The sequence below is a fragment of the Nycticebus coucang genome, chromosome 16 (genome assembly GCF_027406575.1).
Source record: "Nycticebus coucang isolate mNycCou1 chromosome 16, mNycCou1.pri, whole genome shotgun sequence".
NCBI classification, from domain to species: Eukaryota; Metazoa; Chordata; class Mammalia; order Primates; family Lorisidae; genus Nycticebus; species Nycticebus coucang.
The window spans coordinates 71685645-71699970 of record NC_069795.1 but is presented as its reverse complement, the minus strand read 5'-3'; the positions used below and the strand labels follow the sequence as shown (position 1 = coordinate 71699970).

At 41.2% G+C, this 14326-nt stretch overlaps 2 protein-coding genes across 5 annotated transcripts in view; one reads left to right on the top strand and one right to left on the bottom strand.

Moving 5' to 3' along the window:
• Positions 1–1751: 1751 nt before the first annotated feature.
• Positions 1752–6739, top strand: WDR5B (WD repeat domain 5B). Of its 2 annotated transcripts, none has more exons than XM_053565319.1 (2): positions 1752–1799; positions 2224–6739. In XM_053565319.1, the coding sequence occupies exon 2, from the start codon at positions 2290–2292 to the stop codon at positions 3280–3282; it is 993 nt and encodes a 330-aa protein (XP_053421294.1). In that variant the 5' UTR covers positions 1752–1799; positions 2224–2289; the 3' UTR covers positions 3283–6739. The 2 variants fall into 2 exon arrangements, with proteins under 2 accessions (XP_053421294.1, XP_053421295.1); XM_053565320.1 differs by lacking the exon at positions 1752–1799 and adding an exon at positions 1803–1849.
• Positions 6740–7901: 1162 nt separating this feature from the next.
• The window catches only part of FAM162A (family with sequence similarity 162 member A), a 38767-nt gene continuing 32342 nt past the window's right edge, over positions 7902–14326 (bottom strand). For all 3 annotated transcript variants that reach the window (XM_053565324.1, XM_053565322.1, XM_053565323.1), the window contains 2 exons: positions 12239–12347; positions 7902–8151 (listed from right to left, as the gene is read on the bottom strand). In XM_053565324.1, the coding sequence (XP_053421299.1) occupies positions 8062–8151; positions 12239–12347 (199 nt within the window). In that variant the 3' untranslated portion in view covers positions 7902–8061. The remainder of the gene's footprint in view (positions 8152–12238; positions 12348–14326) is intronic.

The following is a 14326-nucleotide window of genomic DNA, read 5'->3' as shown; positions in this document are numbered from 1 at the left end:
ACTGGGCAAAATAGACTCCAGAACCAACACCTCATCCTAGTGCTCATGGCAAGTGTTCACCTTACCGAATTTACTTTTTTTTTTTTGCAGTTTTTTTTTTTGGCCACCTCTGCCATATGGGGCTGGTGTCCTACTCCTTGAGCCACAGGCTCTATCCTCTAATTTCCTTTCTTTAGTCTCTTCTAGTGCATACAAACAGCCATTGGAAAAATAACAGATTTACCTAAATTCTTTTAAACAATGCCTAAACTTTGTGTTCTGAGGTGCTTTTAAATTTATCTCTTTAATGAGTTAATTAAAAATGTAATTTCTCAGTTGGTTTAGTTCCTAAGCTTCCCAGAAAAATCACACTAACCCAGGCTAATGGGACAAAGGGAGAGCAAGAGGCCGAGTTTAGTCTGAATTGAACTTTAAGATACCTTGAAAGAAAATTTTCCCTTTTCAAAATGTTACCCGGGGTGGGAGGTCCATGGAGACCTTGCCTTTATAGCTAAGAATGGTTGCAATTTAATGTATACAAATGAATCCTCAAGTCTAGACCATTTTAAGGATGCCCTTACCATTCCCAGAACTGCTGTGTTGTGTTCATACCGCTAATTTTCAAGAACTTACCCAATTTGTTTCAATTTCCAACTATAATGGTAGGGTTTCAATGACGTTTTTACTTTAGTGTATTTATTTCTGGTGATCCAATTATGCCTACTGTGCTTTATAAAGGCAAAGACTTTCAATTGGTCGTCTTTTCAACAATAGGAGACCGTTTGTTTCCCTAATATACAATAGGAGACCCTTTGTTGCCAAATAGTTTTTAGATCTCCAATGACTTCATTTGGACTTCAGCATGGTCACCGTGAAAATCTTTTAAACTGAACATTCGCCTTCTCTCTTAGGCACAATCAAGCACACACAGAGATGGAGAAACTAGTCAGGCTTACCAGTTTGGAGTAAACCATTTTTGTTTAAAAGAGTAAATTTTATACAATAGTATGCATATTTTACATACTTTTGCGGCCATTGATAATTTCTTTTAATACTAAGGAGAGCTCTCCAAACCCTAATTAAGAGTAGTAACCTTACCCCATTTCTTTCCAAGTTCCACCAACCTCCTTTTATTTCAAGCACCTTTGAGACCCCATTTCCTTAATTTTCCGAGGAAGCTTAAAACATAAGTGCTAAAATAAATTTTTGCTCGTTACTCCCAGCACAGCACTGGCTTTTAAAGTCCCCCAACAGACTTATTCCTTAGCCTTTCCAAAACGTTTTCAGGGACAACTTGTAGGAGTTTTATAATCTGGCATAAATTCCGCCATACTCCCTAAGCCACCAGGCTCTACACCACAACAAATATTAAATGCGCAGAACCAAAGCCACCTGCCGAGCAGGAGCTTACAGTGATCAACGTCTGGGTGGACCGAGGTTAGCTGTATTTCTGAAAAGGGTGGAATTTACGTGTGAAGTGTGGTCCTAAGCCTGCGGCTAAGAGGCATCGGCAAATTCAGTTCTTTCCTGTGAGTTTCAAAAAAGAAATGAACGGTCTCTGAAGTAAAGATCCGTTGCTTTAGCCAGAAGTCTGGGAGAAAGCCTATTCACCTGACCTATTCGCCAAACGAAGCAGCCAAGTTTGCGTTTGGAGGACAGTGTCGAGAAATGCCCTGGCACTACCTTTTGCGCAGGCGCAGGCAAACGTCTCCCATTGGTCACCTGGATCCGGACGTGTTGGTTGGGCGGGTTTCCTTTGTACTTGCCCTGGGCTTCCGGTTCCGCGTGGTTGAGATTGACTCTGCGGTGTTGACCAGTTGGTAAGTGCGGAAGTGTTGGGTAGGCCAGGGCTTCCGATTCCGATGGCTAGGTAGGTTTTCTTTAAGCGGTGGTTCATTCATCCTCAAGTTTCTAGTCTGTCTGGTAGCATTGCTCATGATCCAAACATTTCAGAGCTGGTGGGGGGAGGGGTATATCAGCTACTTAACTACGGACATCCCCTTCGCCCCGCCCCTTCTTTGAACGATTGTACATTAATAAAATACCGAACATCAGTACTTTACTGCTGACTGCGCACAGGGACCTTTTAATAGTGTTTCTCAAGTATTTAAAAAAGGAGAAAATGTAGTTCAACCCATGCTGCTGATTAAGTATATATCGTAGTTTAGAGACAACACAGAAATTATAATCACAAAAAAGTGTGTATGTTTGAAGCCGATGTTTTTCTCTTCATTTGCTGGGCAGAAATACTAGATTGCTTGGTTCAGGACTGGACGCCTAGCCAACCTGCTGACTTGGAACTTCAGATCCATGGCAACAAAGTGGTTAGCAGATTCCAAAGCACAGTTGGCCCTCACCTCTTCAGCGAGTTGGAGCCAAGAAGTGCCTGAAAAACCAAACTATGCTCTCAAATGTACTCTCGTGGGACATACAGAAGCAATATCATCAGTTAAATTTAGTCCTAATGGAGAATGGCTAGCAAGTTCTTCTGCTGATAAACTAATCATAATTTGGGGAGCATATAATGGAAAATATGAGAAAACACTCGTTGGTCATACTCTGGAAATATCAGATGTTGCCTGGTCATCAGATTCCAATCATCTTGTTTCTGCTTCAGATGATAAAACGTTAAAGATATGGGATGTGAGATCAGGAAAATGTTTGAAAACACTGATGGGACACAGTAATTATGTGTTTTGCTGTAATTTCAATCCACCATCCAACCTTATCATTTCAGGATCTTTTGATGAGAGTGTGAAAATATGGGAAGTGAAAACAGGAAAGTGCCTCAAGACTTTGTCTGCTCATTCTGACCCAGTTTCTGCTGTTCATTTTAATTGTAATGGGTCATTGATAGTGTCAGGTAGCTATGATGGTCTCTGTAGAATCTGGGATGCTGCATCAGGCCAGTGTTTGAAAACGCTTGCTGCTGATGATAACCCTCCTGTCTCTTTTGTGAAATTTTCTCCAAATGGTAAATACATTCTTACTGCAACTTTGGACAACACTCTTAAACTGTGGGATTATAGCAGAGGCAGATGTCTGAAAACATACACTGGTCACAAGAATGAGAAATACTGCATTTTTGCCAATTTTTCAGTTACTGGTGGAAAGTGGATTGTATCTGGTTCTGAGGATAACCTGGTTTACATTTGGAACCTTCAGACCAAAGAGATTGTACAGAAATTACAAGGTCATACAGATGTTGTGATCTCAGCAGCTTGCCATCCTACAGAAAACATCATTGCATCTGCAGCATTAGAAAATGACAAAACAATTAAGCTGTGGATGAGTAACCACTAATTCCTTTGGAAATCAAGTAGTAGAGCCATGTTGGCAAAAGGCTTTTTTTTAAAAATGGTTTTTGGCTGGGCGCAGTGGCTGATGCCTATAATCCTAGCATTCTGGGAGGCCTGAGCTGGGTGGATTGCTTAAGCTCACTAGTTGGAGACAAGCCTGAGCAAGAGCAAGACCCCATCTCTAAAAAATAGTCCAGCTTTGTGGCAGGCGCCTGTAGTCCCAGCTACTCAAGGAGCTGAGGCAAGAAGATTGCTTGAGGCCAAGAGTTTTAAGGTTGCTATGAGGTATGACACTACTGAGGGTGACAAACTGAGACTGTCTCCCAAAAAAAAAAAAAAAGATGGTTGGCTCCGCGCCTGTGCCTTAAGCAGCTAAGGCGCCAGCCACATACACCTGAGCTGGCGGGTTCAGCCAAACAACAATGACAGCTGCAATCAAAAACTATTCGGGCATTGTGACTGGCACCTGTAGTCCCAGCTACTTGGGAGGTGGAGGCAGGAGAATCGCCTGAGCCCAGGAGTTGGAGGTTGCTGTGAGCTGTGATGCCAGAGCACTCTACACAGGGTGACAGCTTGAGGCGCTGTCTCAAAAAAAAAAAAAAGATGGTTTTTCTTAATTTTGGCATGGTGTTATATTTCTTTCCTTTTTTTTTCTTTTTTTGAGACAGTTTCACTATGTCACCCTCCGTAGAGGGCTGTGGCAGAATGCCAGGGTGTCGCAGCCCACAGCAACCTCAAACTCTTGGGCTTAAGCGATTCTCTTCCCACAGCCTCCCAAGTAGCTGGGACTACAGGCGCCTGCCACAGTGCCTGGCTATTTTTTTTTGATGTTGCAGTTGTTGTTGTTTAGCAGGCCCAGGCTGGGTTCAAACCCACCTGCCTTGGTGTATGTGGCCGGCACCCTAACCACTGAGCATGGGCGACCACTGAGCCTATATTTCTATTTGAAACTGTCCTATATAATAAGATTTTGAGGCTTACAACCTGCATTTACAAAATGAGAGGCTTATAACTTATATTTATGACATGAAACAGTTGAAAAAGCAAGTCTAGAATGTAAGATCTTCTGACTTCTAATCTTGAGGTCTGTTATTAATCTCATATGTCTCTACCTGGACAGTTTCCTGTTCCATTCCTCTCAGTGACTAGCCTAGAGGGTTAGTGTATTTGAGAATGTTTAGAAGTTAAGATTACAGAACAAGGGAATTTGGAATATTTCCACAATTTCTGGTTTGGGAGATCAGATGAACAAAGAGCATAAGCCTAGGATGGTGATGGAGGTTTCTTACCAAGAAAAACTGGATCGGAGCCTGTAGCTCAAGCGGTTAAGTTGCCAGCCACATACACCAGAGCTCACGGGTTGAAATTCAGTCCCTGCCTGCCAAACAACGACAACTACAACCAAAAAATAGCCGGGCGCCTACAGTCCCAGCTACTTGGGAGGCTGAGGCAAGAGAATCACCCAAGCCCAGGAGTTGGAGGTTGCTGTGAGCTGTGAAGCCATGGCACTCTACCCAGGGCCACAGCTTGAGGCTCTGTCTCAAAAAAAAGAATAAAAACTAAAAATATACAAAACAACATTAAAAATGTCACTTACTGGAGGGCTTCTTAATGCCTTGTTAGATTGTACTGTTTTATGATTCAAGCAAGCTAAATGAATGGTGAAAAGTGCTCTCCTTTGTTATATGTCTGACCTATTTCCTACCTGTGCTTCAAGCTCAGTTCAGAAGTCACCTAGTGGAGGCATCACCACCTGCCTCCAACCACAGCTAATACCTGAGTTAGGTTTCTGTTATTTACCTGTTTGTATTGTAATGCTTTCATTGGTCAGGTAAAATCAGAAAAGTATTCTTTGTATAGAGAATTTATGTATTCTTGGTTTTTTGTGTCATAAAGGGACTCAAGTAATGTTTGACATTATGTGATACCAGCACTACTTTATCCCTTGCCTGTTTGTGATAAATTTTAGTAAGTGATTCCTAAAACTGTCATCATGTTGATTAAAAATTATCTAACCACAGCTTCACATATTAATGTTACTCAAATGGTGCTTGTAGGAAATATAAAGTAGAAAATTATCTCTGCCCACTTTACCTATGGACACATGATAGATGTGCAAAAAAAATTTAGAAATTAAGCAAAAAATAATACAATAATAATTTAATCCCAGCTGGTGAATAAAGCCCTTCCTCTTATAAAAAAAAAATTAACTAAAATAAACAAAGGCAAAACTGGCATCTTTTGTAGTTTATAGTACTTTATAATATTACTCATTAAATTTTATTTGCTTGATAAGTCTTCAGGGATATGAGAAATGAAAGGTACTAGTAGGGTATGACTGCTAAGAGGTTGGTATGTGGGGATATTGGGAGAAATAGGGACAGGTCTGAAGTTTAGGCCAAGAAATAGATACTTAATCCAGAAGGAAGTAGTCTTGATATGTTACTGAACAGCAGAATGATACAAAATGAGAAATGACTAAATCCTTGGTGCATGGTAACATTTGTGAGCTTAGTTTAATAAAACATTTTTATTATAGTAAATCTCCAAGATAACATGTTTTAATGATCATCAGAAGTTAAATGTTATTGCTCTATATCTGAAGAAAGATTATATATATTTTTTTTACTTTATTTTTTATTAAATCATAGCTGTGTACATTGATATGATCATGGGGCATCATTCACTAGCTTCACAGACTGTTTACCAAGTTTCACATATACCCTTGTAAGATGCACCGCTGGTGTAATCCCACCAATCCCTTTCCCTCTACCCACCTCCCCCCGCCCTCCCCTCCTTTTCCCCTTTCCCCCTATTCTTAGGTTGTAACTGGGTTATAGCTTTCATGTGAAAACCCTAAATTAGTTTCATAGTAGGGCTGAGTACATTGTATACTTTCTCTTCCGTTCTTGAGATACTTTACTAAGAAGAATATGTTCCAGCTCCATCCATGTAAACATGAAAGAGGTAAAGTCTCCATCTTTCTTTATGTTGCATAATATTCCATGGTGTACATGAACCACAATTTATTAATCCATTCGTGGATCGATGGGCACTTGGGCTTCTTCCATGACTTAGCAATTATGAATTGAGCTGCAATAAACATTCTGGTACAAATATCTTTTTTATGATATGCTTTTTGGTCTTAAGATTATATATTTTTAAGAGAAGTACCAAATTAATATTTACCCTTATTTAAAACACTGGTATAAGTCTAAAATAATCAAGAAAAATCTTCTAAAACCTACAAGAAATAATGTTTTTGATAATAAATTTGCAAGTGATAGGCTCGGCGCCTGTGGCTCAAGTGGCTAAGGCGCCAGCCACATACACCTGAGCTGGCGGGTTCAAATTCAGCTGGGGCCCTCCAAACAACAATGACGGCTGCAACCAAATAAAAATAGCCGGGTGTTAATGGCGGTCGCCTATGGTCCCAGCTACTTGGGAGGCTGAGGCAAGAGAATCACTTAAGCCCAGGAGTTGGAGGTTGCTGTGAGCAGTGATGCCACAGCACTCTACCAGGGTGAAGCTTGAAGCTCTTGTCTCAACAACAAAAATATAAACCTACAACCATACCTAAATATGGGGCACATTACTATCCCAAAGTCAAAAGTGTAAATGAAATACATAACAGGTATAAATGCTTATCTTTCAACACTAATAAAAAAATACATTATATTTTCATAATTGAGATATTTGGTTTCTCGAAGACAGGAAAAGGGCAAATTGAGAATTCTAAGTCATAGAGCTAAGAGGTGACTACATTGGCCCCAAGCCACTCCATGATGCTAAGTTCTCAAAATTCCTCGTGAGACTGCTCTCATCACCTTGCCAGAATGTTTTCAAAAACTGCTCTTCTAAAAGCTCCTGTCTGTCATGCCTGAAGGTACTAAGTGTGGTTTAGCTGCTTCTCAGGGCCTTTTTGGAAGCCAGCCTCCCAACAGCATTATGGCATTTGGGAACGCTGGCTCTCCAAGCAAGATGTGCCTGGACAGTGTACTCAGCTGACCTTTCTTATCTCTTCAGAAGTGAGCTCACACAGAGAGAGAAATAAGAAACCCACATTTTGGCCTGTGGAAAGAAGTCACTTCCATAATAGGAATAAAAGTAAGTTGTGGTACTCCTGTAGTCCCAACCATGGGGCCGTCCACTGGTACTGACCATGGCTTGTTAGGAACTGGGCATGCAGCGGGTGACCAAAGCTTCATCTGTACTTAGAGGTGTTCCCCATCGCTCACATCACTGCCAGAACTGTCAGATCAGTGGGGGCATTAGATCTCTTAAGAACGTGAACCCTACTGTAAACTGCATGTGAGGGATCTAGGTTGTGTACTCCTTATGAGAATCTAATGTCTGATGATCTGATCTGACATGGAGATGTAATAAGCTTGAATCATTCCTTAACTATCCCCCTAATCCCGTCTGTGGAAAAAATTGTCTTCCTTGAAACTGGTCCCTAGTGCCAAAGAGGTTGGGGACAATTGTGGTTCTTGATTTCTCTAAAGAAGAGTTAATATTCAAGTTGAAATAAGTTGCTTCATTTTTCATTCTCCATTTTTCTCCACAAAGTTGACAGGCAAAATTTTACTTAGATCAAAGCCATAAAACATAGACAAGTCATTCTTTAAGGAAATTTATTCGTACTGTTACAACAGAGAAAAGGTATGAGTTTGTGTAAACCATATTTTTATGAAATGGAACTTTGTATCAAATTCTTTTTAATACAGGCTTGTTGCAACATTATTCCTGGATTTCTGAAATCCAGCCAATATGGATACCTCTGCTACTCTTTGTCCTTCATAGCTGCTTCCTCTCTCAGACGAGCTTTCTTTTCTAAGTTCATGCTTGTTAAACTCTCGTTTCTTTTGGCAGCCTAAAGTGAAACAAATTTCAACAGGTGATTATTTATGTCCATCAGGGAAGAATGCCATTACTTTACACTGATGACAGCAGGTTAACCAGGGCTGTAGAGGTACGGGATGGTCTGCTGCTTGGACATTGGGCACAGCAGTGTCCTCCAATGCTTCAGAGAACAGTAGCTCATCATTCAAACAAGAGAAAAAGTGCCTTCCCTTCTCTTCCTTTCTGGCCCTTTCTTTGTATCTTTAGCCTCTCTTTCCTTTATACTTTAGTCCCATGTCTTTCCTTTTTTCTCCCCTGCTATTCTACATTAAATACCTTCCCATTTCCATTTCTATCACTCTTTTCTCCTTTCACCTTTCTTGGTTGCTACCATTTCTCCCTCTTCCACTCATCTGTATCCTTCCACACTGTTCTAGCTCCTCACTCTTTTACCAAAAACATTCAGCTTTGAGAATCCCAGAGTTTACAAAAAATACTACCATGGATGACTCCGAATGCTACTTATCCTACAACTCCATCCTTTCAGTGAGGAAGGCAACTGTCCTCTTCCCCTGTTTCCCTCCATGTGAAATTTTACATTTCTATGAAGCATACATAAACAGACTAGTTTTAAGACTTTTATACCAAGTAAGTGAAACTAGCACCCTAAACTGGCATTTTTTTTACATCTGTGTCATTCAATATGAAAAGAATTAGATCTGTGAAGGGGGAGGAGAATGGGAGGGGTAAGTTGATAGAACAAAACACAATGACTAATTTCTTTATTCCAAATCATATTAAGTTCACAAGTTCTCCATTCTAGTAGCATTTGCCAACTTTTGGGAAATGGAAATTCCATGAAAGGTAAATATTAACAATTTTATGATATAGAACAGGAGAGGAACTCCATAGCATATATACTTGAATAATGCTGGAAGAGATCACAGGGGAATAATTTGCTTCTGGAGTATTTAAACACAGCTTGTATAGTCAAATATACAAAAATAATGCATATTTCTTGGAATTCTAGAAGCCCATATGTCCTATCCACATGCTTCTGTAGGTTTCAATCTGAGAACTATGCATGAGAGGTCAAAGAGGGAGACAGAAGAAAAATCGAAGTGGGTCAGGAACAGAGCTTTCCAGAGAACTTCACCCAGGTCAGCACACTTGCCCTTTCATACTCCCATGAGGTCAACCTAAAATGGTTGCTACTATTTCTCCCTCTTCAACTCATCTGTATTCTCCCACACTGTTCTAGCTCCTCACTCTTTTACCAAAAACATTCAGCTTTCACATTCAGTTAAATGGTCAGTATTTCCATTTAACTGCAAGACTGTCAAAAGAGAGCCAAAAGTTCATTTCCCTTTACTCTGTGGAGTCCCGGAGAATAAGGAAGTCAGCTAATAGTGGGTAAGCAGGAGATTTAATTAGTATTTAATGATAGTTATAAGACATCTCTTTTTACATGGGTTCAGTGATACAAGACATAATTTTTTTTTTTTGTTAAGAGTGTCTCACTTTGTCACCCTCGGTAGAGTGCCGTCGCGTCACAGCTCACAGCAACATCCAGCTCTTGGGCTTAGGCAATTCTCTTCCCTCAGCCCCCCAAGTAGCTGGGACTACAGGTGCCTGCCACAATGCCTGGCTACTTTGCAGTTTGGCCAGGGCTGGGTTCGAACCCGCTACCCTCGGTATATGGGGCCGGCACCCTACTCACTAAGCCATAGGTGCCACCCACAAGACATAGTATTAGAAGAAGAATTTGACCAGGGCTGCTGAAAATCACTTTATCTTAATAACAAGATAGTATAGTATGATGTTTGTTAATCAGCAAACTTGAGTCTAATTTTTATCTTGCCACTAACTGGCTATGCAAGTTTGGGAAAATTATTTAACATCTATAAGCTTTAGGTTCTTCTTTTATAAATCATGGTAATAAGAGAGCATACCTCTTAGGTTCTTAGGGTTATTGTGCCGGTTAAATAAATTTAATAGTACTTACTATATAATGAGTCCCCAATAAATGGGAACGATTTTACTATTACCTCAAATTAGGTCTAGCTTCACAGTGTGGGCTGCCATTAAGGAGATGCATGGGATCAGGCAAGTTACTAAAGATTTCTTTTTTTAATATTTATTTATTTATTTATTTTTTGAGACAGAGCCTCAAGCTATCGCCCTGGGTAGAGTATGTGGCATCACAGCTCACAGCAACCTCCAACTCCTGGGCTCAAGCGATTCTCCTGCCTCAGCCTCCCAACTAGCTGGGACTACAGGCACCCGCCACAACTAGCCTGGCTATTTTTTGGTTGCAGCCGTCATTGTTGTTTGGCAGGCCAGGGCTGGATTCGAACCCGCCAGCTCAGGTGTATGTGGCTGGCACCTTAGCTGCTTAAGCCACAGGCGCCAAGCCCTGGTTATTTTTTTGTTGCAGTTTTGCTGGAACCGGGTTCAAACCCGCTACCCTTGGTATATGGGGCCAGCGCCCTACTCACTGAGCCACAGGTGCCACCCCCCCCCCTTTTTTTTATTGTGGGGATTCATTGAGGGCACAATAAACCAGATTACACTGATTGCATTTGTTATGCAAAGTCCCTCTTGCAATTGTGCCTTGCCCCCAAAAGGTGTGGCACACACCAAGGCCCCATCCACCTCCCTCCTTCCCTCTTTGCTCTTCCTTTCTCCACCCCTCCCTCCTTTCTCTCTCTGTTCTCCCCTGTTACTAAAGCTTTCTAAGTTATGGTTGCCTCCATCTATAAATGAGGTCCTAGTAATAATACCTATTTTTCAGTGTTTTTGTGAGGTTCAAATGAGATAATAGCAAAGTACTTAGCATCCAGTGAGTATTCAATTAGTGATAGCTATTAACTGTAATCTGCATTAAAACAAAGATTTCTGGGCTTGCATTCCTATGTTCTGCTTAGGAGCTATGGTCCTTGGACATACGGCTTAATTTGGCTGAGCTTCAAATAAAGAATAGGAATAAGAAAGCTCACCATGATTAAGGCAGTTATAGTGAAGATAAGCCCATATACTAAGAGAGCTTTGTAAATGTGCAAAGGTTTATCGAACATGCCAGGGTCATAGTTCTTTATTTATTTATTTTTGAGACAGAGTATCACTCTGTTGCTGTGGCATCAGCCTAGCTCATAGCAATCTCAAACTCTTGGGCTTAAGTGATTCTTTTGCCTCATCCTCCCCAGGAGCTGGGACTACAGGCACCTGCCCCAACACCCAGCTATTTTTTTATTTTTTATTTTTTTTAGTAGAGACAGGGTCTCACTCTTGCTCAGGCTGGTCCCGAACTGCTGAGCTCAAGTGATCCACCTGCCTTGGCCTCCTAGAGTATTAGGATTAAAGGCGGGAGCTACTGTGCCCAGCCAGTGTCATAGTTCTTGATTCACATTATTTATGATATCTGTGATAATAAAAGCTTTTCTTTTTTACATTATACAAAATGAATCTAAACCGTCCAATGCCAAAGTTAGGATTTGCTATTTATTCCAACCATGGATATTCTAAGGTTGTTCCTAATGTATGTTATTTTGTTTCTTATCATTTTTCTTTCTTTCTTTCTTTTTTTTTTTGTAGAGACAGAGTTTCACTTTATTGCCCATGGTGGAGTGCTGTGGTGTCACACGGCTCACAGCAACCTCCAACTACTGGGCTTAGGCGATTCTCTTGCCTCAGCCTCCCAAGTAGCTGGGACTACAGGTGCCCACCACAACACCTGGCTTTTTTTTTTTTTTTTTGTAGAGACAGAGTTTTACTTTATCACCCGTGGTAGAGTGCTGTGGCATCACACAGCTCACAGCTGCCTCCACCTCCTATTAGGCGATTCCCTTGCCTCAGCCTCCTGAGTAGCTGGGACCACAGGCGCCTACCAGAACGCCCGGCTATTTTTTTGTTGCAGTTTGGCTGGGGCCGGGTTTGACCCCACCACCCTCAGTATATGGGGCCGGTACCCTGCCCACTGAGCCGCAGGTGCCACATCTTATCATTTTTCATGTAGAAAGTAGCTTCTTCTCTGAGAGTAAATACAAGGGTCAATCCCTGATTTCCTGCAGGTCCTTTGGGTGAGAACATACAGAGATAAAAAGGAAACCCATTCTCACCTTCTTTCCTTCAATAACCATAAAGATACATCCTGCCACTGTCAGGGCAATCATTACATAGCTTATCTTCACCCGAATCTTATTCTTGGCAGCATCAAGCATCTCAAACCTAATACAATGAAATAATGAAAGAAAGTTATTAACTTTTTTCTTTAAGTTGTAACAGGATAAAAATATCTGTGTACAAACCAGAAGTTTACTGGTGTCTATATACATAAAAAAGGAGTTAGGGCCTAGAGATCTCATAAGATTTGGGGGAGGATGGGACATTTTTCATAACTCATTTATATATAAAATACAAGATAGTACTACAAATTCAAAGTAGTACAAAAGAAGAAAAGGGTGAAGATAGAAAAAGGAGACAGAAAAAGAAGGAAACAAAAAAGGCAAAGCCTATTAATCTACACTTGCTATGGTGGGCTCCAGTTTTGGCTTTCTGGCAACAGATATTGCAAGGTAAAGTTTCAACACAAAGCAGGATTCAGAAAGAAAACAAACATGAGAGACAATGTGCTCTCTCTATCCAGCTTTTGCTCTCTTTCTTGAACTAGAAATAGAACAGCAGAAAGTTCTCTTAAGCAATATCCCCTTAGTATTTATCTTTTTTTTTTTAAACAGAGCCTCAAGCTGTCGCCCTGGGTAGAGTGCCGTGGCATCACAGCTCATAGCAACCTCAAACTCCTGGGCTTAAGCAATTCTCTTGGCTTAGTCTCTCAAGTAGCTGAGACTACAGGCGCCTGTCACAATGCCTGGCTATTTTTTGGTTGCAATTGTCATTGTTGTTTGGCAGGTCCGGGCTGGATTTAAACCTGCCAGCTCTGGTGTATGTGGCTGGAGCCTTAGCCGCTTGAGCCACAGGCACCAAGCCAGTATTTATCTTTTAACTAACGTTTTGCTAAGATTCAGTGACAGTGAACTTGAGACTATGCTTTTTGGCAAGTACTTGAATAGTTCTTCAAACCTGTCCAGTGAATACAGACTCATGTCCAGGAAGTTGAGGGTTGAATCATCATTGTTGTGTGAAAGGTAAGAGGCCTAACATGGAAGAGTCTAAAGAACAGGCCACTTCTGGGTCATTCTTTTAAAGAGATGGGATCTCACTATGTTGCCCAGACTGGACTTGAACTTCTGATCTCAAGCAGTCCTCCTGCCTCAGCCTCCTAAGTAGCTGGGACTACAGGTGTGTACCACCATGCTGAACATTCTATTACCCGGGTGCCTGGTAAGAGCCTCAAGGCTGAGCACGTGCAATACTTGTGTGCTAAAGAATTTCTGGCTCAGTAGATGTGTATATAGGAATTATTTCTAGATGGTAAGGTTGAAGTGCTTCTTATCTTTTCCCCCCCTAGATATTTATCATATATTACTTTTAAAATCATAGGGGTAAAAAATGCTCGGAAGGAGGCACAGGGCTCAGGATGTTGCAGTAGAAGGACCCTAAAAGCATATAAAATATGATGTACACCAATGAGGCAGCATGTGGATGGAGTTTTCCAGGTACTGCTGGGCCTGCAGGGTGGCAGGAACCAGGGTCAACTGCAGTTAAGTAGGACTTGTTCAGAACCACTAGCACAGGCTAGTACAAAACCAGAGAATCTTCCAAGGTGACTAGTGAGATAGTATTTTGGGCCTAAGTGGATCTTAGAACAAACTATGAAACAGACCAAGAAGATGTTACATACCAATGTCTACACGGCATTTATTATGGTCAAGGATATATACTAGCTTATTTTCTGTTGGATATTGATTTTTTTTTGAGACTGAGTCTCACTTCCTTGCCCTGGAGTTGAGTGCCATGGTGTCATTGCTCACAGCAACCTCAAACTCTTGGGCTCAACTGATCTCCTGCCCTGGCTTCCGAGGAGTTGGGATTACATGCACCTACCACAATGCCTGGCTATTTTTAGAGACTAGTTTTGGGTTTTTTTTTTTTTTTTGAGACAGTCTTACTATGTCATCCCTGGTAGAGTACGGTGGCATCACAGCTCACAGCAACCTCAAACTCTTGGGCTGAAGGAATTCTCTTGCCTCAGCCTCCCAAGTAGCTGGGACTACAGGTGCTCACCACAATGCCTGGCTATTTTTTGG

What these genes read in the sequence shown, in the direction of transcription:
- WDR5B (XM_053565319.1), top strand. Translation starts at nt 2,290, where the DNA reads ATGGCAACAAAGTGGTTAGCAGATTCCAAAGCACAGTTGGCCCTCACC.